General features: G+C 35.3%; 1 protein-coding gene across 1 annotated transcript in view; it reads left to right on the forward strand.

Moving 5' to 3' along the window:
* RGS12 (regulator of G-protein signaling 12) overlaps positions 1 to 27,841 on the forward strand; it is an 81,861-nt gene that overhangs the window by 45,245 nt on the left and 8,775 nt on the right. Inside the window, exons 4-16 of the mRNA XM_010149068.1 lie at positions 726 to 895; positions 3,854 to 3,946; positions 5,121 to 5,264; positions 9,038 to 9,217; positions 10,451 to 10,604; positions 11,830 to 11,906; positions 14,184 to 14,384; positions 15,353 to 15,426; positions 18,548 to 18,674; positions 19,623 to 19,719; positions 21,216 to 21,292; positions 21,807 to 21,960; positions 24,593 to 25,210. Of these exons, the coding sequence (XP_010147370.1) occupies positions 726 to 895; positions 3,854 to 3,946; positions 5,121 to 5,264; positions 9,038 to 9,217; positions 10,451 to 10,604; positions 11,830 to 11,906; positions 14,184 to 14,384; positions 15,353 to 15,426; positions 18,548 to 18,674; positions 19,623 to 19,719; positions 21,216 to 21,292; positions 21,807 to 21,960; positions 24,593 to 25,210 (2,166 nt within the window). The remainder of the gene's footprint in view (positions 1 to 725; positions 896 to 3,853; positions 3,947 to 5,120; positions 5,265 to 9,037; positions 9,218 to 10,450; positions 10,605 to 11,829; positions 11,907 to 14,183; positions 14,385 to 15,352; positions 15,427 to 18,547; positions 18,675 to 19,622; positions 19,720 to 21,215; positions 21,293 to 21,806; positions 21,961 to 24,592; positions 25,211 to 27,841) is intronic.

The following is a 27,841-nucleotide window of genomic DNA, read 5'->3' on the forward strand; positions in this document are numbered from 1 at the left end:
TGTGTTTTCCTCAATTCTTTACTGGTTCTTGTTAATTTGTCTTTCAGAACATGTCCTCGAGTCTAGAAGGGAGTCATGGATCCCTGTTTTTGTCAGAAACCCTGATAAGCTTAAGATCTATGGTTTCATAACTTTCCACAGATGAGGAAGGCATCCATTACTAGCTCATTTTCCTTGGTATTTTCCTCAGTTGACTCCTTTCCTAAACTTTCAGCATTTAACAGGAATCTCTCATTTCCATGAAACACTTTGGAGTCCCTGTCTACTGATTTAAGAATGTATGAAATTTTGCTATCTTCTATCACTAAATAGGTTTTTGCCCACTTTCTGTGAACAGTGGATTCTTAAAGGTCTGCTTTCCTTGGATAATCTTATAAGGGATTGCAGTCAATGGGATGAGGAATGTGAGCACAAAAATTTGTCCAAAATATTTATTTTGTTGGGCAAGAAAAGACATTTCCTTTTTTTGCCTGCTCATTTTGTTCTGTCAGGGGATTGCTATTAAAACACTCATTAAACTTACATTGCAGTGAAACAGAAGAAGACTGGGAGGTGATTGGGGTTGCTTTTTCTATGCAGGTGGTCCCAATAAAAAGAGAGAGGTGTATTTTGAAGTTTGTACTACTGTCAGCTGGAGCAGGTGGTGTGATAAATGAAGTAAACAGTGCTGAAGAGTAAAAGTGAATAATATTTTATTGACAAATTTGTTCATTACTTTTAAACAGAGCTGAACAGTACTGATTTAAAAGATTGCATCAGTGAAAACAGCCTCAGTAGCAATGCTAGTCTTCCCAGCGTACAGAGCTGCCGACGACTTCGAGAAAGAAGAGTTGCAAGCTGGGCTGTTTCATTTGAGCGTCTCCTTCAGGATCCTGTTGGTGTTAAATATTTTTCGGTAAGTTTTGCGGGACAGTAAGAGGCCTTTCAAAATACCTGATGTTGCTGCAGTCATTTTTCTGTATTCTTTTTCCTTTCTTGACACTATCATTACATAGGATGAGATAGTTTGTTAGACAATTGTTACCTGATCATCTTTCTAAGCTTAAACTGATTTGCAGTGGAATAAAAGTTTCTGGTAATACGCATAGTGCCACACATTTCTGGATAGCAGAAGTTTGAGATAAAAATGAAGCCTATACTTTGCTTTCTATCTGAACTCTTAGAAAGCTTTCCCATTTTCTAAAACTATTATTTTGGTTGTATTTGTATCTGTAGCCTTTGAAAAAAGGAAGAGGCAGTAGTTACAGTAGTTTCCTAAGAACTGGTAATCTATTCACATTTGCCTACTGAAATCTTGGAAGCCATGTCAAACATTTTTTCAGTGATACAGTGGCTTATCTTGCTGCAAAAGATTTTTAGTACCAATTAAGGTAGATAACTACGCTGGTTAAAGCTGCAGCTTGCAGGAGTAGTGTTGAGTATTTGCAAAGCATAAATTAAGTTTCTTCACAGCACATTTTTGAAATTGTAAGTAGTATCACCTGCTTTACATGTAAGGAAATAGAAGTTTATACACCTGCGTTGTTTCACTGAAAGTGTGTTGCTGATTCTGAATCACAAGGACATTTTGTGCTGCCCAAATAATTTTCACAAACAGGACATAAAGAAACCTATGGTGTAAGAGATGCAGATAATTGGAATCTGCCGTAAGGCAGACTCCTTTATTTGATACAAAAAGTATATTAAAATATCAAATGATTAATAAGCAGACCTCCATCTTAAATGGTGTGGGGACCTAAAGAAATCCACATTAATAGTGAACACCTGTTTGAAGACACAGAAAAGATTAAAGCAAAATAATGTATTCTGGATATTATGTTTCCTGTCTTTCCATTTTCCTTAGTAGAGTAGCCTAAGAGATACTAGCATTTCTGCTTAGATACTGAGACTTCTTCTCAGACTACAAGAAAAACTACAATTTTAGTCCGGTGTTGGAATCCACCTGAAAAATGGTGTAGTTTGGGGGAGTGTTACTGAAAGTTTGGTTGTCTTTTCTCATTACTTTTAGGCCACCAGTAAACTAACTTACCCTTAAGAGTATAAGCCTTGGAGTCTGGCATAAGGCAGTCATGGTGCCCAAAATAAATAAATAAACAAAGCCTTTTCAAGTGATAGGTTAACATGTCTTCAAAGGGAAGCTCAGAAAGCCACAGACTGAGAAGGGAGGCACCTGTAACTAGCCAAAGAATACGGATTTCTGCCAGTGTTCAGGAAGTTGGAGCATCAGCATTTAATTTACGATTGCATAGCAAGCATCTTGGTGCATTTGGAATTCAGCATGCATAGGCCTTTCCTGAGGACAGCTTTGTCACAGAGCAGGAATTACTCTCTAAGAAGAAGATATTTTGCATGTTTTGCAAATACTCGTATTTTGCATAATAGTCTGCTGATTAGAGCAGTCATCCAGGAAGTGAGAGACCTGATTGTAACTTCCCTCATGGTTCAAACCAACATCTCCAGCTTCCAAGCCATGTGTGACAACTGTGAGGCTACATAGTGTTCCAACTGGGGTACCACTCAGTCTTCCTGATGAAACTGAATTGATGTGCAGCCAGCTGTGCCCAAATCCTCTGACCAGAAAGAAAGCAAGGAGGAGCTTGACTGTGGATTTGTAGTGAAGACACTGAGCGGGGAAGTAGGCAGTTGGGTTCCAGTTCCTTCTCACTAATTTGGTTCTATTGTAACCTGTAATTACATGTAAAATGCAGAAATGTCCCCTGACTACTCTCTGGATTGTCTTTTGTACATTTGGTGTCTCAGGTTAGGTATCTGAAGAACATTTAATTTAAACTGAGAGATTGCTAGTGAACTTAGACTCCTTGTGTTGTAGTTTATCTCAATTGCTTTCTTACAGTTGGAATTCCTAAGTGCTATGTAAGTCTTAAAAGCACAAAGATAAGTTTTAAACGTTTCTGTGAAGATTCCTTTCTGAGACTACCCTCTATATTAAGTAAACTTCAGTGATACCAGTGTGACACTTGAGTGAAGGTTGTGGCTTGTGGTCTGACTTAAAATAAAATTTCCAATTAAACACCGATAGCTAAAGTACAAGCATTGTCCCAATTACATGAATGCTAGATAACTTTTTTAGAGGACTGAATTAATTTTTTTTTTTAATATCTCCCTCCGCCCCCCAGTGGTTAAAATGCTTTCAAGAAACATATGCTGAGAGGATATTGAATTATGCACATTTGAATCAGGGGAGATTTTTGGTTGTAGTATTTCCCAGCTGAATGGGGTCGTAGTATTCATTTGGATGCTATAATATAGATGTCCTGATTATTCTGTGTTGTACTGGGACATTTTTTCCCCCCCCTCAAAGAATGTTTTTTCCAAGGGGAACCTATGTAACCACATCACCAAGCAGTGATAAAAGACTTTTTTTCTAGTTGCTATATTATACAGAAAAATGCTGTAATAAACACAGAATTGATTACAAGAGCTACTTGATCATAATCTATTCTATTCTATTAGTAGAACTGCAATTAAAGACAGCCAGTTTACAGTGTAATTTTTAAATGTAGTTTTAAACTGTTTAAACTTTTATTAAAAGCTTATTTATTAGTTTATATACTACTTAACATGAAGTTAAAAACTTTTTATATGCAAATGATTTGATGGTAACTTGGTGGATTCTTCTCAACTGTATGCATTTAAAAAGAAACGAGAAAGAGGAGGACCACTAGGTATATTGGACATTCATTGATTTTTACTTTAGAAGAAAACGTAACTGTGAGACTGATTGAAATGTTACCATTGTGCAAAATTATCAAGCATTATAAATATCTTGTTTGAAATGGCAAGCAACTTATTTTCTTTGAGACATTTATTTATTTGCTTATTTTTCCCTTAGGAATTTCTACGGAAAGAATTTAGTGAAGAAAATATTCTATTTTGGCAGGCCTGTGAATATTTTAACCATGTACCTGCACATGACAAAAAAGAGGTAAGTCAATGTTGTATTGCAATACATAGTGTTGCTTACTAAAAAATTGTTACTTCTTCAAGATTATTGAATTTGTTGGAACTGTGCTTGGTCTTTGTACTGTGACTACACTAAAATAGGGTAGGGGTCTCCATCTAATTTTCTCAGTCCCCTGAGTGTACTGCCCCAGGTTTAAGATGTCAGATGTTTTTAGACTGTAGTGAAGTGCAGAGGTAGCTCTGTAAAAACAGGCTAAGGTACACTGAATGTTGAAAAATGGCTAGCTGCAGTAGGTCCATGCAAGGGAGTGCAGAACAAGTTCATTTAATGTCTCAAGGGGAGGTAAAAATTAGCCTCTGTTGTGGTCTTTCAACTAAACTACCTCAACTAGCCAAGATAATGTGTTTATCACTAACTTAGATATATCTGCTACTGTAAGTGTAGTTATCTGTTCAAAAATTATGAGACTCTGCATCTCATCCTTTTAAGACAGTCATATGTTGGTCAGGCAGTTTTGGTGAATTTTGGTTTTTGTGCAGGTTGCTGACACCAGAGCCAAATCTGGTGAGGTTTACACTATGAACGGTTTCATCTAACGTCCTTTTTTTGCTCTGTTGTGGACCATTGAGTTTTTCCCTGCTTCAGTCTGTCTTTGAATATTGTATTTTCTGAACACACAAGGGCTTTGAAATCAGTTTGGTGTTTTTTCATTATTTCCAGAATGTGGGTGTTTCAAAATAAGCAAGTTAAAAATAGACCATGAATGGTTTTAATGGTAAATACTCAAATATATGTTTACTTTTTTCTAACTTCTAGAAATTGAAGCTTAGTGGATTTATTTAAATAGTAACTGTTATGTAAGAGGTATAAAATCTAAAAAAAAAACCTTTTCCTTTGTAAGACAGCATTTGATTTGCTTCATCTTTATTATTTTCATAGTTTGATTATTTAAAGTCTTATTTTGATGACAGCTTTTACTGCTTAAGAAATATCTGATGAATATATGTAATTTTAAAGGAAAAACCATATTTATGTGCCTAAAACTAACAAAAGCTATTAAATAAATAATTCTCACATATTAAGGAAACTGCAGAAACTGCAGTATATTTTTTGTGTGGAATATACCAGGGTAAAAAAAGCCTGTGTGAATATATGTTTGCAAAGCAGACATACATTTAACATTTCTTTTCTGTAGCTTTCTTACAGAGCTCGGGAGATCTTCAGTAAGTTCTTGTGTAGCAAAGCTACAACCCCAGTTAATATTGATAGCCAGGCACAGCTGGCAGATGATATTCTTAATTCTCCACATCCAGATATGTTCAAGGAACAGCAACTTCAGGTAACCATAGAAAACATGACTGTTGTACATTTATGCCTATTATCTTTCATCTGAAGTCCTTTACAATCTACAGAAGTAGTTCAAATGCTGTATGGTTTACTATGCATAAAAAGACAGATAAGCCAAGATAATAGGATTTTATCAGCAGGATAGAAAGAGGCTGTATAATGGAATGCTGCTTGACTGTTTTCTGTATATCTGCTATGTGTGGAAAATTGACATTAACTAAAAAATAATTTAAAAAATACTGTTATTGAAAGTTTACTGCAAGTAAATAATGCCATGTGGTGCAACAACGTTGCATATGGCTGCTTATTTTTTAGTGGACAATTATGTACAGAAATAATGCCTAATTTTGGTTCAAGTCTTTTGTAAAATATGTCTGTTATACTGAAGGTGTCCTTTGCTTGTGCTTTAATAGAAATGTCAAACAAAGAGCTTGTTTAAACTGTTGGTGCCTGAAGACCTCTGAAGTAGATGCATTTTAAATAGTTTTTGATGTTCAGAACAAAAGACTTATGTAACAACAAGATACATTTCACATTTTCTGTAGAATTCAAGTATCTTCATTTTTTTTTTTTTTTTTTAATGCTAAGTAATCTCTTTGGTAACTTCTACCCTAATAATTTTGAGATAATTTTATTTAGAATCACTTAGCTTTAACTGCATAAATGCAGCAGGTCACAATTTTAGTCTAGTATAACCTCAGATTGCATGCTTTTGGGGCATCAGAGCAGGTGGGTATAGTATATTCCTCCATCTATGAAGTGGAGATAGAAAGGTGGGTTTCACTACGTAGTGGTTCTGCGGTAGGTCGGTTTGAGGACCTGACAGGTGGCATGACCTCAGGAACACGGAACTATAGGTATGAGTAGTTAGTGCAACTCACCCACAGACTTTCAAAGTTCAGCTCATGGTGGTGACACGGTCTTAATAATGCGAAGGCTCTGCGTTTGTCGCCTTCCACAAAATTTTTTAGATTTCAGCACTGAGCATGGAGTGCAAGGGTGCTGGTACGCGGTGGTCCTTGGAGAAGTGTTATATGATGCTGGGGAGTAGGGAGTGTTGCTGTAAGGCTGCAGAAGTGAGTGTAGGAAGGTGCCTTGGAAAGCACTGTTGAGGCGGTTACCTGTTAAGCACTGCCTGTTGGGAATGCTGCTGGAAGTTACTTTCTGTCCATAGCCTGACAAATTTACCCTTGAACCTGTTGTTAGAAGTGGTGTAATATGACAGTGTGGATGCAGCTGAAATACCTAGTTAGGATTTCACTGTTTCTTATAATAGAACAAGCATATTGAGTGTTTCCGGATGCAAGACAGTGTAGGTCACTTGAAGATGCTAAAATAAGAATAAAATAACATTTATGTCATGTAATATTGCATAAATGGATGCAAGTTTTTCTACCCTTGTTTATGTCTAATGGTCAACTTATGCTTTTTAAGATATATTTCTCTTTCTCATTTGTAAGAACAGGAAATAACATCCGACAGAGTTTTACAAATAAGCAGAAGTCATTAACATGTAAAATAATATGATAATAATGCTAAATATAGGAAAGTGGGGGTGTAGTGTGGGCTAGCAAGACAGTAGGGCAGGTGATGATCAGCTCAAGGTAAATTAATTAAGCTGTCATCACTCTGTCCAGCAAAGTTAAAGTATATTTAATCTGCAGACTTCATCTCTGCAGTAACTCTCCTTGTGTCTCAGTTCTCTGCAATATTTTCCTTTATTCTTAACTAGCATGGAATGACAATTTTATCTTCTTTTAGTGCTAGATTCTCTGACAGGAGGCAACTCTGAAAAGCTTTATTTTTCATCCTGAAACTGTATTAATATAAGGAATTAGTGTTAGCTCTGCTGTAGAATTGTGCCTTATATTTTGGGAGCACAAATTGCAATTAGCTTAAAATATTGTGATTTGTTGAGGGAGTGTAACCTTGGTAAGTTTCATTTTCTTAAAAACCTCAAGGACAGGTGAATTATTTTGTATTTTTCACTTAGCTTCATTTTTGCATTGGTGTTGGTGTTTGCAGGCTGTACTTAGCATTTTTCCCCAAGAACCTTGTATCAGCAGTGCATCTGTGAGTCCTTGAGATTGAGGCATTTTGATTTCTTGCAACTGCTCCTCTGTATTTTACACTGCTTTGGCAATACACCACAGTATTATTCTTTTGAGTTCAATCGAACTCAAGAAACGTTTCAAAACTACATGCATTATGTACACTAATAATAACAAAAATAATAAATTGATTCACCTTGTCCTGAAGACTACGTGTGCTCTGAAACCAGTTGCTGTTTTGAATTTTGCCAGTGTGCCTACCTGTGACAGAAAAGGATTGTATTTTTTCATAGTGTGAGGTAGATTCCCCTTTGTGAGCAGTTTTTCAAGTGGGAAGAGTCACTGACACTGGATTGTCTTTGACACTGCATTGAGGGCACGTTAGTCTTTTGTGCTGAGCTGTTTCGGCATGTTAAGCTGGCAAAACTAACCCTATGGAAGTATTTTTTTCGTAGCTTACCAGATGGAAAACAGTTTGTTAGAGGGCCCAAAAATCATGACAGGTAGCACCTGAGAGGGAAGGAAATATATGGCAGAAAGGCAAGAATGTGGAAGTCAGTGTTCAGTTTGAATTAGGTTTCTGTGATGCTGCAGCATCTTGCTGTTGGACAGAAAAGCTTTAGGCTAACGCTTGTTGAGAAGGGTGTCTCTGTACAATCTGAAAAATTACTTCCATCTGCAACTGGACCACTGTGGCTTAGTGGTGGAATTCCCCGTAGACTCTTGGGAAGGCCATAACTACTTGGGGGGCTCATACTTTTCTTTCCTGGTAAGGAATTTGTTGTGTCCAAAGAAGGTGGCATTCGTACTGTGTTTTCAGATCAAGTAAATCACTAGAGAAGGTATAAAGATAAAAGTGTGAATTCAAATAAAACTGTAGGTTTGCAAAAATGGAACAGGAAATTCAAACGTTCTGTTTAGAATTTAAGAAAGAACGCTACTTTCATACATTTGACTTTGGCTAAATTAGATTCAGACTTTTCCTCCAAGCCTAGGATAGAGTTGGTTCCTTCCTGTGTAGTTAAAGATAAATGTTGGTCATGCCCAGAGCAACAATTTAATGTAAACTGTTATTTTTCAAGGTATTGATTTTACAGCACCTTGATTATTGAATCTTTCAAAGACACTGATTTTTTTGCCTCATAATTTGGCATTTGAATGTTACATTATAACGTGAAAGACTCCATCCTGTGTCAGTAATTAACCTTGTGTGTCTTGTATCACTGCACACTCTTGCATATTGTGATTAGACCATAGTCCTTAGTTTTGGACCATAAACATTTTTCTCGTTCACAGCTACCTTAAAACCATTTGTATAATTTAATCCTGTCACAGATAGTACTGATGTAATAATCTTAAAAAAATATTTAAAATGGTAAGCTTGTTACGTGCTTTGCATAGAAGATACAAAGACATAATTGCAGTAAAAGATGACTAGGAGGATGGTGTTGTCAAGACTTTAAAACATGTCAGATTCTCATGCACTTTGCACAAACCATAGCATTTTTCTGAACCTGTGCTAAGGGAATAGATCAAATTGCTTCACTTCCTCTTGGTGCAGTGTATTTAACCAGGTCTACACAAATTCATGCCTACTGCTGCTTACAGGTTAATGTCCTATATTTTGTGTGAGTTGGCTGTTGTCAAATAGCATCGCTTTCTTGATGTGTTATTTAAGCTTATGTAACCAATATCCATTGCATTTTAATTTCAGATATTTAACTTGATGAAGTTTGATAGCTATACTCGCTTCCTCAAATCCCCCCTTTACCAAGAATGCATCTTAGCTGAAGTAGAAGGTCGTCCTCTTCCTGATCCTCAGCGTGTTCCCAGCAGCCCCACTTCTAAACACAGTATCAGTTCAGAGAAGTCCAATATCTCAACACCGAAAAAGGTTACCTTTGTATTCTTGTTATCTGAAAACTGTGTTCTTAAACAATGTTTTTTCTGGTTCTTTAGAAGATGAAAGATAATATATAAGAACCAATTTGAATGTTTGTTTAGTGGTGCTGGCAAATATAGTTACAAAATCTTTATGTACTCAGGAATTTTTTTTTTTAATCTATACCTTTGAACCAGTTTTCTGATTATTAACTATTAACTCCTGAATATAATTTTAAATCTTGGTTATTATTTAAATATATGTGGCCATATAAAAAAATGAGGATTATTTTAATGCATCACTTCAGAAGCTTATTTTGGTTGAATACTGGAATTAATATGTGATATTTTAAACTTTGCTGGGAGCAGGCATTTTATCGGAAGTTATTGGAGAAAGCTTAACCTAATTAACTCCTCCTTGCAGAGGGTAGTTTTTTAATTTCTTAGAATTCTGTGTAAAACAGATACAGTTGCTTAAAAACCAGACCAGTAGCCTTACTGATCTCCTAACATTATTTAGAGTGTATTTTTTCTTCAAGTAGATAATACCACCATAGTATTACATAACTGTATGGGTAAATTATAACTTTGCATTTTTCATGTCAATCACTACACATTAGCCCATCTGCTATTATATATTTTTATGACTAGGAGCCTTTTAAAAAATAGCATTTCAAGGAATACTCTAATAATCTAACAAGACAGCAACTTATTGTAAGCAAGTTCAGTTTAGTATCAAACAATCCTGATGTTTGTGTTCTTCAGCACTAATAAATACTTTGATTATACTTGTAAATGTTAAACAATACTTTGTCATTGTCTTTAAATGCAGTTCATGTTCAAGTCTAGCCTAGGAAGAATATCTAAAATACTGAAATGAAATTATGTGTGTTAAAAACAAGGCAAATGGCCTTTCCACTTAACTGGTGAGCTGTGGGTAGTTCTTTCATGTTTGCAGTTGCTCTCCATGGCTTTTTACCAGCTACCATTCTATACTTCCCACGAAGTAGCATGTTTCCCATCTATGTATTTCTTTCGGTTTCCACTGCATTTTTGTTTGTATAAAATAAATAAATACAATATTTTTACTGTGAGGGATGCTGTGATGTACACTTGTGAGTGGGGTAAAGAAGACAGCTAACCTGACCATCACACTCATTTTGGGAAGAAGTGTTGGAAGTTTTATTTTAGATAATATACTTAAAACTGTGATCCAACTAATGGTTTCATTGTGTTTTGGTGTTAGTTAAGTGGTAAATCAAAATCAGGAAGGTCTTTAAATGAAGAGTCAGGAGAGGAGGACACTGAGAAGAAAAAAAGGGGAACATTTTTCTCATGGTCAAGAAGTAAGAGTTTGGGAAAATCACAGAAGAGAAAAGAAAATGGTGATTATCCAAATGGTGAGTAACATTCCACTTTGTTACAGAGTTGTTTCAGCAATAGTGTGACTAATCTCATCATGTTTAGTTTTCATCTAAGTGCATCTTTGGATGTGACATAGGGAAAAGAAACTGTCAAGTTTCGAGAAGGCCATAGCTTGGCTAGTATCACTGGAAGTTTTGTGGAAGCTGATATACAAATAAATAGATAAAAGTATGAAAATGTAGAAATTGGGTTTTATTGACTTCCAAGACACTTTTTTCTGCTTTCCATTGGACTCTGCATTTGTCTGTGCTGGCAATTGCTTTTTCAAGCACAGAGTGACTATTTTTATAGTAAGATAATTTCACCTCTTTACAGAGAAGTTCAAAATCTGTACATGCAAATAGTGCTATAGTTACAGCTATTTAAAATTTCCTTCAACTGCATTGTCTTACCTTCCTTTCTTTTATTAGTACCACACAGAGGCACATTCACTTTTGAACACCCTCACCCTCTGTTTCCACCTTTCCTGACTAAAATGAAAAAAGTCAGAGTTGTGAAAACCCTTGTACTCTGCTGTTTTGTTACTTAACTGTTTTTGAGGGTTTAAGGAAAAGCTCCCCTATGAAAGCAATTATACATGGCCTCTAGAGGAAGAGATGAAAGTTTTACATTAACTCATTCCACTCAGTTAAAAATAACAGAGTAATTCCATCAAAGCACCAAATTTGGAGCATATTGTTACTGTGGTTTCTTCTTCTGTATTTTCTAGTAAAGGCCCAGACCCATAAGGTATCTTTGATCATACGCATATTTTAAGGGTTGTCATTACACTCATATGTGAAAAGACATTGGAGGCATTTGCTAAAATTATAGATACTGAAACTGGGTAGTGATTGTCTTAGATTTTAATTTTCTTAATTTTTTAATGCCATACTTGCACTTTTAAAAATATTTATCTCCCTTAAAAATATCTGAAGAGGTAGAATAATTTAAAGAAACATTTTAAGATTAAAAAAAGGGGCTAGGTTTTATTTTTTTTAATATAAAAGCAAGTGGGGTTTTTCAAGGGTTACATAACCAAGAAATACTACACCAAATGTTTTAGTTTTCTGTCCTTCAGCTCACAGTTTGCAGATTGAGGTTTTTTGTTCTTTTAATGAGAAAAAAAATCTGAGCAGATAACATATTTGAGATAGCTTTCTGTATTATAAATAATATAAATAAACCTTTTTACTGATTGCTGATTCTTTCCACAAACAGATTCTATTCAGTCCAATGGATTATCATACAGACGAGAATCACAAGGCTCCATGTCATCAACTGCTAGTCTTGACTTGGTAATGACTGGTTCTTAATAATGAAGCGGGGAAGGAGAGAAAACAGTGAATTACTAATTTTCTAAGTGGCGTGAAGTAATTTGTTTGAAGTATTACTGTGAGAAATGGTCTTTAAGTGATACAGGTAGAGGGCAAGATGTAATATTAAGCAATTTTAGAATACTAGACATGTAATAGAGGTTGTGTTCATATATTGCTTCTTATTTTATCCTTGTAACAGAAAAATATCTTTGCATCTTGTCTGTCTTGACTTCAGGCACCAGTAAACTTCCAGAATGTTTGCCTTTCAAAGGGAAAGCTTTATAAACAGCTTTTTCCACCTAGCAGAGCTTTGAGACTCTGCTCTGAACAATCACATGTTAAAACTTCCCCTTTGCTTAACCTGCATGCAAGTTGTGTTAGGCTGATTTCTGTGGTACCAGTGTTTCTCATGCTTCGTTCCTCTCTGTTTCTTTTGAAGTTGTGAGTTTTTATTCTTGTCATCATGGTTTAACTCTGCTCCTAAAAATCTGAGAGAAGTGAGCTAGGGAATTGCATTGTAAACACGGTGACTTTGTCATAGTGTTTAGGAAAATACTATGCACCTTGAATCACGTGTTCAGTGTTGGGCCTCACACAGCAGGAAAGATATGGAGGTGCTGGAGCTTGTTCAGAGAAGGAAAGTGGAGCTGAGGAAGGGTCTGGAGCACAAGTCCTGTGAGGAGCAGCTGAGGGAGCTGGGGGTGTTCAGCCTGGAGAAGAGGAGGCTCAGGGGAGACCTTATCGCTCTCTACAGCCACCTGTAGAGAGGTGGCAGTTGGTCTGTTCTCCCAACTGACAAGCAATAGGACAAAAGGAAACAGCCTCAGGTTGTGCCAGGGAAGGTTTAGATTGGATATTGGGGAAAATTTCTTTCCTGAAAGGAGCGTCAGGCATTGTAATGGGCTGCCTAGGGAAGTGGTGGAGTCACCATCCTTGGAGGTATTTAGAGGACTTGCAGATGTGGTACTTAGGGACATGGTTTAGTGATGGATGTGGCAGAGTTGGGTTAACAGTTGGACTCGATCTTAAAGGTCTTTTCCAACCTAAATTATTCAATGATTCTATAATCAGTGAAGACACTGATTTCTACCCATCAAGTTCCACCTTTGCAGTATAGAACTAATGAAATGCAAAATTAAAACAGTATTAATAATAGAACGTCAGTGTAATACTTTAACTTTATTTTAACTACATCAATACAGAGGAAAAATATAAAAATGGAATTTTTAAGAAGTTTTTTTGCAGTCTTGATGTGACTCTAGTAGACTAGATTCTAGCAAGTCTGTAATTTGGCCAGTGCTACAAATAACGGTCAGGGAGGCAAACATGGCAGAGTCATGTATATTTCTGTGATAGAAAAGTCTTATCTTGAGAAACAGAAAATGAAAAGCCTCCCTGAAACAACAAACCCCTCCTGTCTCTCCCACTCTATCTGGTGTCAGAAAGTTACTGTGATTTGGATGAGAAGCAGCAAGTTAGAGAAGAAAAAAAGCATGATGAGTACTCTAAAAATCTGTAAAACCCAGTATTTTTGTAATGTCCTTTTAACTTCTAAGTGAGTTTTTTGTTAACTTCAAAGATACTTTTGATATATCGTAGCAGTGTTACTATTCTACTGTTACTGTAGAATAAAGGCTAATGCTGTGCCCTTTAGCCTTAACCCATAGAATTGTACTTTTTGTTCCTTTTAATAGGAGAAAAAGCTTGGTCATTAATTGAATTATTTTAAAATTTTAATTTCTCTGTGATGCATTTGTATGTGTAGCATTCAGATCATGTTAAAAGAAGCAGAAATTTTGTTTGAAGAATGTGATATATAAAGGTATTTCCTCATCACTTAAATGTTGATTCATGATGTGCCAGTAGTAATTTTTACATCAGCAGGTCATTATTGAGTATAGACACTTTACTATTTGGAAGCTAAATAAGATTTTATTTACTACTTACACTTTTTGAATAGGAATTCTGTTGTAGAGTTTCAGAATGTTGTAACCTGTTTAACACACTTGCGGCCTGAAACTTCATCTGTTCTTGAGATACATTTAGATTTGTGATGTGCTGTTATCTTTATCTAAACATTTTTTTTCCCTCAGGATTTAGATTTGATATTTGTGGTATTTAGAAGGACTTCTAAACTGTAAACATGGTAGAAAGTATACTTATTGTCTTGGTTTGATCTGTATACGCTCAAGAAGTTTATGCATATTCCTAATTTTCCTACTGGGGCACTAACTTCTCTTTCTTTCCCCTGTCAAGTCTGAAGCCTCAAGATTGCCTGCATTTGTACCAGATAAAGAGAAACCCCCCAAATACTGCTGTATAAACCTTCCAGATGGTTCATCCAGCAAAATGGCCGTTAAATCCGGGTTCTCTATCAAAGAGGTGCTGTCTGGGCTCTGCGAGAAACATGGCATTAACATAGCTGCAGTGGACCTTTTTTTAGTTGGAGGTGATAAGGTATTCCATATTCCTGTCCTTTTTTTAAAGCATTTTCAAACTATTTTACTAATAAGGAATTCTGTCTCAATAGTAATACGTATCTTTTGGTTCTACCTATAGCTTTACAATGGCAATGCTACTTAATGGAAGGAGAATTTTAGTGAAACGAGAAGTGGTAGATTACTGTGGTTGGTGGTGGTATTTACATTCCAGAAAGCAGAAGAGAGCTTACAACAACGTTTTCCTTGTAATAATAAGTTAATTTAGGTATCTAGTCCCTGTAGTTTGTCCAGGGGAATAGTTAGCTTGTACTTAATTCAAAGTATCCACTAAGGAAACTAACGTGTTGTAGTAGATGGTACTTCATTAAAGAGAAGAAACATAATGACATTTGGTTGTTTAAAGGTGAGATGAGATGAATTCATGCTAGAATTAAGGTACATGTTTTAATATTGAGGAAAATTTCCAAGACAGCAGTCTACATTGGTGTGGGGTGATGCCTCTTTTTTTCCAACAGGAGTATCTCCAATTCAAAGAGAAGCCGTGGGTGTGAAACATTTGTTACCTTAAATTTGTGCTTATGATCTATCTAGATGATTACAATGACAAAAATGAATGTATGTGCATAGTTATGTTCCTGTTCTTTTAAACCTTTTAATGACTGTTAACTTGCCCTATTTTCTAATGCATCATTCTGTGTAATGATTTAAGTTGAAGGACCTAGTCTTGTTTTAAAACAGTAAGTTCCCGAATACCTGCTGACTCGTGTGAAAGCTGAATTTGTTCATTGTCTCACAACTGGCCAAAATAAAATACACTTTAATGATGTTGCATATTGTAAAGAAATATTCACTGGAATACATGCAACCTATATTAATAATTGTCTGAGTTATCTGAAATTTTTTTTAACCCCTGAGCTGTTCTTTTTTACATATTTTAACATTAATTTGCTCTCTCTCCTTTTGTTCCTGACATGTGCTCTGTAGCCACTTGTATTGCACCAAGACAGTAGCATCCTGGAGTCTCGGGACCTACGTTTAGAAAAACGCACTTTATTTCGGTAAGAGTCAAAAATACTATCTTCTGCTGGCATTTTCCACACCATTTTCCATTATGCTTTTTCTAAGTGCAATAAAGTATATTGTCAGTTATCTGTGCAGCAAAAAAGTAGTTAATGCAGAAAATCCAGTCAAAAAATCCATTTAGCCATGCAATGTAACATCTTAGATTGTAAGTCAGAATGCAGCGTTAGGGCATCTAACATCCATTGTACAGGCACATTAGAAGAAATAGGCCTTAGTATCAAGAAAAGAGCCTCATGTAAAGAAGGAAGGTGACCTAATGTTTGTTACTCATAGAATGGTTTGGGTTGGAAGGGACCTTAAAGACCATCTAGTTCCAACCCTCCTGCCATGGGCAGGGACACCTTCCACTAGACCAGGTTGCTCAAAGCCTCATCCAGCCTGGCCTTGAACACTTCCAGGGATGGGGCATCCACAGCTTCTCTGGGCAACCTGTTCCAGTGCCTCACCACCCTCTCCAGGAAGACCTACTTCTTGATATCTAATCAAAACTAAACCTCCCCACTTTCAATTTAAATCCATTACCCTTTGTCCTGTCACTACAGGCCCTTGTAAAAGGTCCCCCCCCAGCTTCCTTGTAGCCCCTTCAGGTACTGGAAGGCTGCAGTAAGGTCTCCGCAGAGCCTCCTCTTCTCCAGGCTGAATAAGCCCAATGAACAGCCTTTCATCATAGGACTCAAAATGATTGACTTCCACACCTTACAGATAACTCACAGTTTGAGTTTCTATTAAAGTGCAAGTCCGTTTTTGCTTTAGATTGCAGTAACTCTTAGGCAAGAGATACACATTTAGTGTGGGGATTCTCTGAGTTACACAAGTACCCAAGGTAGATAACCTGCTTACATTTAGGCACTGATACACCTTAGATTTAGAGCGGACTGCTACGTGCTTCCTGTACACGTAATGGTGAGACTGGGGTACCTCTAAAGGGTAATTCAGATGAGGGTGACTGGGGCAAGGATCAGTGGGAGAAATAGGGGGCGTAAAGGAACATTTCAAACTGTGTAGAGCAGCACCTAGCGAGTTTTCAGTACTGCAAGAGGGAGCTTTCTGGACTGCTCTCTTGGATACAGGTGGGATTTTGATGCCAATGTTCCAGTTTAGGGACTTTTAAATGTTGTTGTCATGTCTAACTGCTGAAGCTGAAGCAGGCGTGAACAAGCATATAGGACAGCTCTGCAGGCCCAGAGGGACCTTACGCTTCAGGAAGAGACATGTTTAGTAGGTTGAAGCAGCACAAGAATGAGATGGAAATTCAACTGCAAGTCTCCTAGCCTAATCCTGAATGCCACAATAAGAAAAACAGGCCTTTAAGGTTAACATATTTATTGATTACATGCATCCATTCAGTTACATCTGTAATTAGGTACCTAACTGGTAGATTACAGTAAAACTAATTTATAAATATAAATTCCTCTGAGTATATAAATTTATCTGAGTATAGATTTATAACCCTGAATCTTAAACAAACCAATGGTATATTGTTATTATTAATGTGGGTATAATATAATTCAGTACACTGTATATATAGTAGTATGATGATTATTTAATAATATACAGTTTTTTCAAAATCATATATTTTTTTAAATCCAAAATGTCAAAAAATATTTTATATTTAATATATGAAATAATTGTTTCAGGAAAAATTAATGAAGTAGAATGTTTGTATTACATTATTGAGTTGCACTTTTGAAGTGGAATACTACTTATTTTGTCAGGCCTTCTTCATTTTTTCTTTATATTTCTTTTCTTTAGGAAGTAAAGCTAGTTTCTATTTCAGGGTTCTTCAGATTAATGAATATGGTGTTGCATATTCAATTTTGTAATTGAGATTGAGCAGTCTTTTATTAGGTGTGAGTTTGAGTTCCCAAATTAAAAAGGAACTTTAAGTAGGCAGTACCATATGTTACTCATGTCTTAATTAAAGTGTGGAAATGTTCTACATTATTTCCTTCTGTTGGGAGACACTGTGTAAGCAAAAATACTCAAATATTTGGAATATTTTCAGTTATAAGACACACATTATGTTGATATACTTGGTTACCTGAATGTCTGCCACTTCTGTGTCAATTACAAGTTAATGATTAAAATTGACCATTCCTGTTTAGTAGCTGTGTATTCAAAGAAGCTGTGTATACAGAAGACAGAGTTTGTTATTCAGGTTTCTTGTGGAAGGTAAAAGTCAGTACAACTATCATGTATTTAAGTAATTTGTGAGAGAGATAAGATGGGGTGTACATTTAATAGTGACTGACAATCACTAATTTTAATTTCTTCTGATGATACGCATTTCTTTCGATAGTTTTGTTCGTGATGAGTCTGCCCTTGTTTTCATACTGTAGTGCCATTATAGCACAATGTGGCTGTTATGGAGGAATCGGGGCACAGATGAAGAGCATTTAAAAAAAAACCAAAAAGCACACTAGGCACAGTTCTGTGCAGGGAAATAGGCACAAATGAAATAGTTTTGTTTGGGTTCCATAAAATTGCATAATAGACTCTGAGGATGGCTGTCTTTATCCTTTAAAATTCAACTGTATTTCTTTTACAGCTTTTGCATATAAGTTGCTCTTACAGCAATTTTGTGTGATATGGTGGCATCTAGCCAGAAATTAGCGTCATCTGGAATTCCACTGTATTTGTTTCCATGCTTAAAAATAAAAATTCTTGTCCAAGCCCACCCAAAGACATTGAACAGGACATTGTGAGTCTTTCTTGTGGAAGAGGAAAGAAATATTTTTCATGCATCCAAAGCTATAGTACAGGCATGGAGTCACTTTGGAAGCACTCCTCAACCAGAATGGTGAGACCAATCTCACTGTAAGGATGAAAGTGCTATGGAATGTATCTAATTGGTCTGAGGATCACCATGCAATTAGGTTGGCTCATGCCTTCACTCAGCTCTGGCAAGTGTAACAGTGGAAGTTTTATGTCTTAAAAGTGCTTTATGCCTTCAGGTTAGGATAGATTTGGGCTGGTGAAGCTCAGGGTCACTAGCTGTAAACTAGTATAACTTTGCTGTAGATTGGATTTTATAAACTTTTTACATTTTGTTTATTGGAATATTTCATACTTCATGTTAAAACTGATATGTTTCAGGCTGGATCTTGTTCCAATCAATCGATCAGTTGGTTTGAAGGCTAAACCCACCAAACCAGTGACAGAGGTCTTAAGGCCTGTGGTTGCAAAATATGGTTTAAATCTTAATGAACTTGTGGCAAGACTAGTAAGTATCTTTTGATGTAATTCAAGCTGCAATACTTTTTGTCTGGAGAATATCGTATGATAGTCCTTGAAATTATTCCTATCCTTATAATTAAGTATTATAATCTGTATTTATAACTACATGTTGAGATGAAAATGCATAGTAGGCATAACCATTATGGTTAATAGTAACTACCTCAAAGCTTTAGTCTGCATTTGTTTTATATTCTTCATCAGAATAAATCCAACATCCTAAATAGTAGATCATGAACTTTACTTCTTCCAGAGCTCAACTTTTCCCACTATTAGCCAGGGAAAGTTGATTGTGATTAGTTAAAGCTATTGTTCCATTATCCTGGGAATCATTAAAGTTGCCTTAAATCTCCTTGCAGAAAATTTCTGTGGAAGCAGATTGATTCAACTTCTCTATTACTAAACATGTGGCTAGCATTGTATCTGTTCTGTTATGATGGAATATCAAGGAATGGAAAGTTACTTCTGTGATATTTCTAGAATGTATACTGTCTTGGCTGAACTAGTCCAAATTTATAAAATAACTGAAAAATATGTTGGTATAAAGATAACTTCATTTAATAAAAACACAAAAGTAACAAAGTACAACCAATTTAGAATATAAAATAATGTCAAACTTCCTCTGAAATATATGGTGTGATGAACATACACAGTAATGGTCCTAGAGTATTTGTGCACGCTTGCAAATTGGATGACTTTTTCCTTCTCATATCTTCCCCAAATACTGTTCTTCTCACATAAATGGGTTACACTCATAATAATGGAATAAACACAAATGGAATAAACGTTTTTAGAAGGGTAGATGAAAGATGACATTGAGGCTACACTGAAACGTAAAAGAGCTTTGCTTATTTTCTTTCAAAAAATGTCAGACTGCATAAATTTGTTCTGAAAACAGCTTTTTCTCTATTATATACAAACTGTAATCCGACTTTAGAATGGTGAGCAGGAACCACTTGATCTTGGTGTCCCTATATCTAATCTGGATGGTCAGCGAGTTGTTCTAGATGAAAAAGAGCCAACAAAGGGTAGAGGTAAGTTGGCATAAAAGCTTTTGTTTATGATGTCAAGTCATTTTCATAAACCTTGACACTGGTTAGTTTCTTCTGTTGATACAAAGGTGAGGTAAATGTGGTTAGATTTGGATATGTCACATGTAGCATGTATTCTTTTTAACTAAAAAGGAGTGTGATTTCTAAATGTTGAAGGTTAAATTCATCTGTTGATACTAAGTGATTTACTGTCGCTGTAAGAAAATTTGCACTAGTAGTACTCGAATACTTTACTTGCACTCAGCCATAGATCCACACATGCACATCTAAGGGACATAGTGCCTAGTAATAATAATGAGAATAAAATGCCAAACAAATTCTGTGAATTTAGCTATTAATTCAAAAGAAAGATTCTGTATAAGTGAAACAAATGCAGTTTGTGCAGCAGCTACATATACTGCTATGATAACCTCCTCCTTTGACATGAGAAAGTAACAGAGACAACATCTCCAGTTTGAAGTGATGATTTCTGGAGATAATACTGCAAAGGATATAATTTGTGATTTCTTTGGACAAGATAAATTGAAAAATAAATGTTGATCAACAGAACAGCTAATAATCTTTTTGGACAATTAACACCCTAGATTAGTGTAAGCAGCCTTGAGAGCAGAAGTTCAGTTTCATTAGGAGACCTTTTTATAGATATAGAACAGTTAGTTGTAAAAATGAAATTAGATGTGATTGACTTAGAGCTTCCTTTTTTGAGGAAGAACTGGGAGAATTAAGATGGAGGTATTTATTGAGGAGAATCAGGTTGTCATTTTTTCTCAGAAGAAAACAATTGTCATTTTGAGGAAAAAAAAATCCAAATAGTCTCACAGATGTTTAAGAATTACAAGTGAAACTGTAATCCTATGTGCTGCCAACTGCTACAAAAGCCTAAATCATAGACGTTCAATCCAGCAGTAGGCAGGTTCTGTGGCAGTATACCAGTGAAAAAAGACCATGATTCTGGTTTTGCATGTCAGTCTTTGGTTAGTATATTGATTGTATGTAGATGCAATTTGAAGGAACCATTTAGTTACTTAGAAGTAGACAAGGAGGATATGGCAATGTCTGGAAAACAATGGATGCATGGAACAGGTTTGAAAAGATTCAACATCACCTTTCAATGGTCTTTTTGGATGATTTTTTTTTCTTGTTTAAATTCTAAATTTGAGTCTTAAAAACTGAATTATTAGCTGAGATTTTAAAAGCTATTTATTCTGAATCAACTGAAAATTTTGGAGAACTTAAATGAAACTTCAGCATCTTTAAACTTTTAAAGTATTGCCAGTATTAGGAAAGGTGAGAGAGTGTTTCTGGTAGGTTTTGACTGAAAAGTATCAGGGTATCAACTGCGCTCACTCTTTGTTTTCTGAGTACATATTTGAGAAAATCTAAAGCAAAAAATCTGTTTTGTGCATCATTGTCATTTAAATATTAATTCTTTGGGTAATTTATAAATTTGTAGTTATAGAAGGTATGTTTATGTTCAGTGTTTACAGATAAACAAAAAGGTGCATCAGTAAAACAGAGTGCAACTGTAACTACTTCAAGAAATCAAGTATCTACTGTAAGTCTTCTGCAATGATCTTTGTCCCATAGATCATCTTTTGTTTCCTTCTGGAATTCTATACTAAAAGCTGCAGTCATCCATGATTTTGAATCAGCTAAATTATACAACTAGATTGAGTATAGCTGTAATTCATCCCATGTTTTTCCACTGTCAACAGCATTTATTTGTGAGAACTTTGTCTTCATGACGAATCAAATAGTTCTTTCACTGTGTTGTATTTGTTGTTTCATGTCTTACCTGTATTTGAAAACGATGGCATTACTCTGAAATTCAGAGGTCCTTTCTGTAATGTGAACTCTTCAGAGTAAAGAGCGCTATATTTATTTATACATTTTTGGAAAGTACTATGGCAAATGTTCTTTGCAATAATCAAGATTAAACTAAAACACTTGTTGTGGTGGTATTAGAGAAATGTGTTTTCAAAATAACTTCTTTATTCGCATAAACCATATTATTTACCTAATGATATAGCCTAAATTTAAGTAGTACCTTAACTTTCCTTCTAATGCAGGGAGAGGGAAGAACTCTAGGAAAGTCTAATTCTATCAAAATGAAGGGCGAAAATGGAAAAAATGCTAGGGAAGGCCGGCTGTCAAAGAGAGAAGACTCTATTGCAAAGATTGGGAAAAAAAAATGTCAGAAAATAAATTTGGATGAAGCAGAGGGTATGTGAACTTTATAGTTTATGTATTAAGATAAGTAGTCTTAGAAAAATGAGAATTTTGTTTCTGTTTAGGACGAGGTTCCATGTGTTTAATACTGCATTGTGAAAATCATAGTCATGATCCATATATTTTTGTTTGATACTGTGTTTGAATCATAAAGTTTTTGAAACAAAGTAAAATTTTAAGAACACCTGAAGATAGATGTAGGCGCTTAGTGGGATTTTCTAAAGTGAAAGCTAGCTAATTCCGGGTAAAATAAAAAGGAATTCGTTATTCAGTTACAGTTGAATATCCCATTCAATATCAATAAATGCTTTTGCAAACCATTTAGAAGCTTGCCTTTCTGTTCAACTTTGTGTAAGAGTCTAACTTACTGAAAGGCATTCTGCACAGTGTGTAGACCAAAATTTACACAGGTAAGAATTTTTAAAGATTTTATGCTAAAGACTGTAACAGTCAAGGCAGTACAAGCTGACGATTGTGGAGGAGCTGTGATGGGCAAGATGAAAAGCTTAGTTTACATTCAATAACTGCTCTGAAAAAGGTGGTTAAAAGTAGAAATAAACAAAGAGGTTATTGGTAATCTCATCTAATCCGAGTCCTGTTTTACGTTCAGTTAACATCTTAATAGTTTTGCTGCTGTCATTGGAAAAGAACTCAAGAGAGATTTTGCTTTTCTATAGAAAGATGTTCACGGTAGAAACAGGAATAAAAGTGATAGAGCAGTAGAAATCTTGACATATCACCCTCTGCCCTAGGGCATTAACGGAAGCAATTGCCTGTCTTGTCAGCCCTACACATTCCTCCTTATTTTCCCAAGTATCAAAAAACCAGGACATATCTTACCCACAGATTAAAATTCACTGATGATACTACCGAATACATATAACCCAAACCTGGTTCTACACAGTTATACAGCAAATGACTGTTCATCTCTGAATAGATGTCCACTGACAGGAATGGGAAAAAAAATGCTGTGACTAGAACTTTTATTGCAAAATAGATGTTTGTTAATATAAGTGTTACTACAAAAATATTAGTGCATTTTAAATCATTTTTGTTACTTACTATTTTCTTGTTTTCCGTATTTTAATATTTTCATTTTTCTTCCTAGGGCTGAGTAAAACATTAACATAATTTGAAAACTTCAGAATTCGAGGCTTTCACATTTTATTTTGAATTTTGTGAAATTTGTCTAAGTTTGGAAAATACCTACCAAATGTTGTAGACTGTTTTTTAATGAAAAAAAAAAACCCCAAACCCCAAACAACTGTTCTATGAAGTTTGAAATTTCGGAAAGGAACATTTTTGTATGACACGCATTAGAAATGTTGCATGTTTTAATGTGCATACCGCCATTTTGCAAAACTTCGGCAATAAGAAGCATTTTGAAGCTTCCGTCTTGGCTACATTTGGATTTTTATGGCACTTGACATAGCATGTTAAAAAGTCATTTTTACAAATACATTGCAGAGGCTGCCAAATATGAATAGAGGATTAGGAATAAAGTCATACAAGTGCAAGTGTATGACTTCATGTTACGCTAAGTTAAAACTGATACTAGTGTTCTGTGCTTTATTTTGTAACGGCTTTTGCTGATAAGCTGGGTTGAAACTATTGATTTTCATTCATCTGTTGGAGATGGCCTTTTTAAGCATCTTTAATATCCCGTAGTCTCAGTGCTTTCTTCTTAAAAAAAATTAGGTCATGCAGAGACCCTATATTGAGATTACATATTTTTATATTTAAATGTTTTGTACCAAAGAGTTTGTTTATTGTTGTGATGCTTCTTTTTTGAGGAGTGCTGTAATTCTTGGCTTATGACTGATAAGTTTCTTGTTGCCAAGTTTTGAAACTTTCTAGAACAGTGATGATTTACTATGAGCATTATTTATATATAGAAAGATATGAAACCATTTGCTATCATTAAGGACATGATCAAAAAATCACGTCTAATTGTGTTAAAAACTCTCTAAAAAAGCTGCCCCATTGCTTTTAGTAATGGCTTTTTGGTTGGTTATTGGCTACCTATATGCTACTGATTCATTGCAGTGCGAAGTAAAATGGGGTCACCTAAATCATCTGATCATGCCCTGTGATGATAACATCCTGGATTAAAACTACACCATGAACTGAGCTGAATCTGTGATGAAATATTATTAAACTGAAAGAAATCCGATATAACAAAGAAGTATGCAGCATTTTGAATTTGAAACTTGCAAATGACATGGCTATTTTGGAGTTAAGATGGGTAAAAAGTGTCCAGAATATAAAAATGTACACCCATTGTCCTAGGACCAGAGCCTTGCTTTGTATAAAGAATTAAAAAATCCTGTGTGTGTGTACAGATTTATTAACTGCATAAAATAGAAGATGTGTTCAAGGCTCAGTGAATTGCAGCTGTTCTAAACTGCAAAACTCTTACAATAGCAATCCTGATGGTCTTAATTATAGTGATGCTAGCGAACACTGCTGCAATTGAAAAAGTTCCTAATTACCATGGGATCTTATTTCAAGGCAGCATTGAAAGAATTGAAGATCTTCATGGAAAATAAATGTGCTGAAAATATACTTTTTAATGACATTGCACTTTCTGACAAAAACTTGTCAATTTTGGGTTTTTCCCCAATAGAATTTTTTGAACTCATATCCAAAGCTCAAAGTAACAGAGCAGATGACCAACGTGGACTGCTAAGGAAAGAAGACCTTATTCTTCCTGACTTTCTTCGTTTACCGCCCACTGGACCAGAACCATCCTCATCTACTCCTGCAGGCCCTAAAGGCCTCAACAAGCGAGTTTCAAAAAATGATGGCAAGGAGGGATGTACATCACCAAGTGAAAAGCAGGAGTCTGTACAAAACTTTAATGAGAATTCAGTAAAGAAAATGGGTTACTCAGAAAGTAAACATAAATCTGCTTTGACAGCACTCCACAGTCAGAAGACTTTCAGTGTTCCTTTTAATCCTGCATTGTCTCCGATTCCACATGCACAGGAAAACAGTGCAACAATATGGAAAAGGCAGTCAAGAGAATTCCAAGCTGAAGGCATACAGATGGTAGATGATGAGAATGTGGCAGACTTGACTCTTGTGGCTGAAGGAGATATTAGCAGCCCTAACAGCACTTTGCTACCACCGCCACCACCAACACCACCGTCAGACATCAGTAAACTCTCAGAAGCCAACTATCCACCCCCAACTCCTTTTGCAGGTAATCAGGAAAAATCTGGATTTCAAAGATCCAATTCAGGTATTTCTAGATTTTAATAGTCTTTCCTTTCATGTAAAACTACTTTTCCTTGGCACTGCTTACCAGTATTTGACATCCATTAAAACAAAAAAGAAAATTCTCTCTGCACCTTAGTTTTTTTACAAACAAAAGAAAAAAATTTTCATTGCCTTAGTCTGTGCTAACTGTAATCTTTCTGGTTGCCTTTAACAACATATTTTTGTTTGGATTTGGCATGTGGCCAAAATTGGACGCATGCAGACAAACCTCTAAAATACATCCATATGCTATAATTATCTCATTCTTTACCCTAGGAGTACAAAACAAGATATCAGCATTTTGAGCTGCATAACACTCTTGCATTCCAGATTTTCTGATCCATTTGTCATAATGACGTACATGATTAGTGTTTGGAAGTTTGGAAGCCCAACCCTAATTATGTGTTGAAAATTGCAGTTCTGTTTACGATTAAAATTTGAAATGGATAAAGCTTAATTTAAAAATATTTCTCTAATAAATTAGATACTTGTGACTAAAAATAAAAATGTTATAATTTTTTTAACCCATTCTTTGCTACACAGAGAAATAGATTGCATCTGTCAAACTTTCTCCCAGAATATTCACATGTGAAACAGCTCTTTCTATTAGATAATTTTAAAGAAAATATGTAACTTTTTTTTTAGGATGTGAGTTTCATGGTCTAGCAATATCACAGAGCAATATTAGTCCAAGGCTGAAGTATGGAATTTCTTTATAAACACGGACTCTAATAATAATTGCTATTACTAGGAACAAGAGTTTGAAGACGATGGGTGTTCTGACATTGACATTTTACAGTCATTGTACTGTACATTTTAATGTAAAATATAAGAAGAGGTATCTATGTGCTACATTTATTTTTGATGTTTCACAAACATATGGTGCCATAATTTGTATGATCACATTTGTTTGTGATGTGGGAATATACATTTTAATTATTTATCTTTTTACACAGAGTATTTGATACTGTTCTTTATCTGTATGGCTGATGATCTGTAAATACTTCTTTGGTTGTTGGATGCTTATAAATGGCAATGCAAATTATTTCATCCTCTTGGTATCTTACGAACAAATTCCTTTAGTAGTAGTATTTGAGAAATGTTCTATAAGCACTATCACTTAATTTCTGAAGCTCAGTGTTGAACAGACTGTAACCAGTGCCTACAAATAACAAAACCACGAAATGTACTTCAGACATATTGATGTGTATGTGCTTAGGTTTGTGTTGGTGTCTTTCTGATAATATGACAAGTGTACAACATAGGTATTAATTTGCATATTTTTCAGTGAGAACTGTTAAAAAAACCCACCATTTGCACTTAAAAAAACTTCATGAATTTACAGTATTTTAATGCATGCCATACATTTCTGTGTAACCACTGAACTGTAGCTTTCCCTTTTCACACTTTCTACTTTTTACTTTGTAGAAATCTTTGTGTAGTTTTCACATGTATTTTGTATCTTTGTTCTCTCAGGAGTAATAAATTCTAGACCTAGTTACGCAACCTGGTTTTAAGCTTTGATTTTCTTCATTATTTAAAAACAGTTCTTTCGGTCCTGGATTAAGAATTCTGATTGAAATTATCTTCTAATAGCAAACAGATTAATAGATAAGAAGTAGCAATTACCATGAGAGAAAGTTGATAACCATTATATTTGTTGATAATCTAAGTATCAAAGGGCAAATGCTGTCTTGAGGTGCTGATGGGTCACATGTGAAATCCATAGCATTGACATGTGCTCCAGAAGGCAGATAAGACAGGCGATTTCTTTAAGACAAGTCATAACAGGAACTCCTGAAAGGAGAGTCTTTTCTGTCTTTGGGTTCTTGGGCTAAACTTTATATTCATTACTTTCCTTCTTATTTTAAACTAAAGCGATTCTTCCATGGTCTTTAAGAAATGAGCTGGTGATCTCAGTTCATTTGTTGTGCAATAACCAATATAACAACCTCTTTTCATCATAGTCTTGGGTAAGAAATGAGGGATTGGATGGGTGCTGGAGACTGCCCTACCCTTTTCATTCTTCGAGATGGGTCCTACATAACAGTACTGTGAAGCCTAATAAAAACAAACAAACACAACAAAAAAATCTGCAGATAGGCTTGTGGTGCTGTTATCTAGGCCTCGTTATGTTCTGGGGACTGAAAATGTCATTTTTCCAAAAGTCACTATGTTCCCATGTAGTTGTGGACTTTCATGAAAGAAAATTAAACAGTTGGAAGTCCTGTAGCAGTTCCCCTTTAAAAATTATTCAGACTCTTCTACAACAAATAACTGAAATCCTACATATAGAATTATTTTAGTGGGTTTTTTTGTGGGTGTTTTGTTTTGTGGTTGGTGGTGGGCTTTTTTTTTGTTTGGTTTTTGTTTGTTTGTTTTTTGTTTGTTTTTTTTAGATTTTGATTTTCTCATATTCCAAATTGTCTACTCTGCTTTCACTGGTGACCTTGGTTTATTTTTCTCTCATGGTCACCTATGAAATACCTTTAATTAAACAAAATTTTGCAAAACTAAAATCTTAGTTTCTTTTATCTTTGTAACAAACCACGGTTTGTTTGGTGTGGTTTTTTTTTTTTGTTTGGTTTTTGTTTGGTTTTGGGGTTTTTTTTTT

Source organism: Eurypyga helias, unplaced genomic scaffold (assembly GCF_000690775.1).
Source record: "Eurypyga helias isolate BGI_N326 unplaced genomic scaffold, ASM69077v1 scaffold27843, whole genome shotgun sequence".
Lineage (NCBI taxonomy): Eukaryota > Metazoa > Chordata > Aves > Eurypygiformes > Eurypygidae > Eurypyga > Eurypyga helias.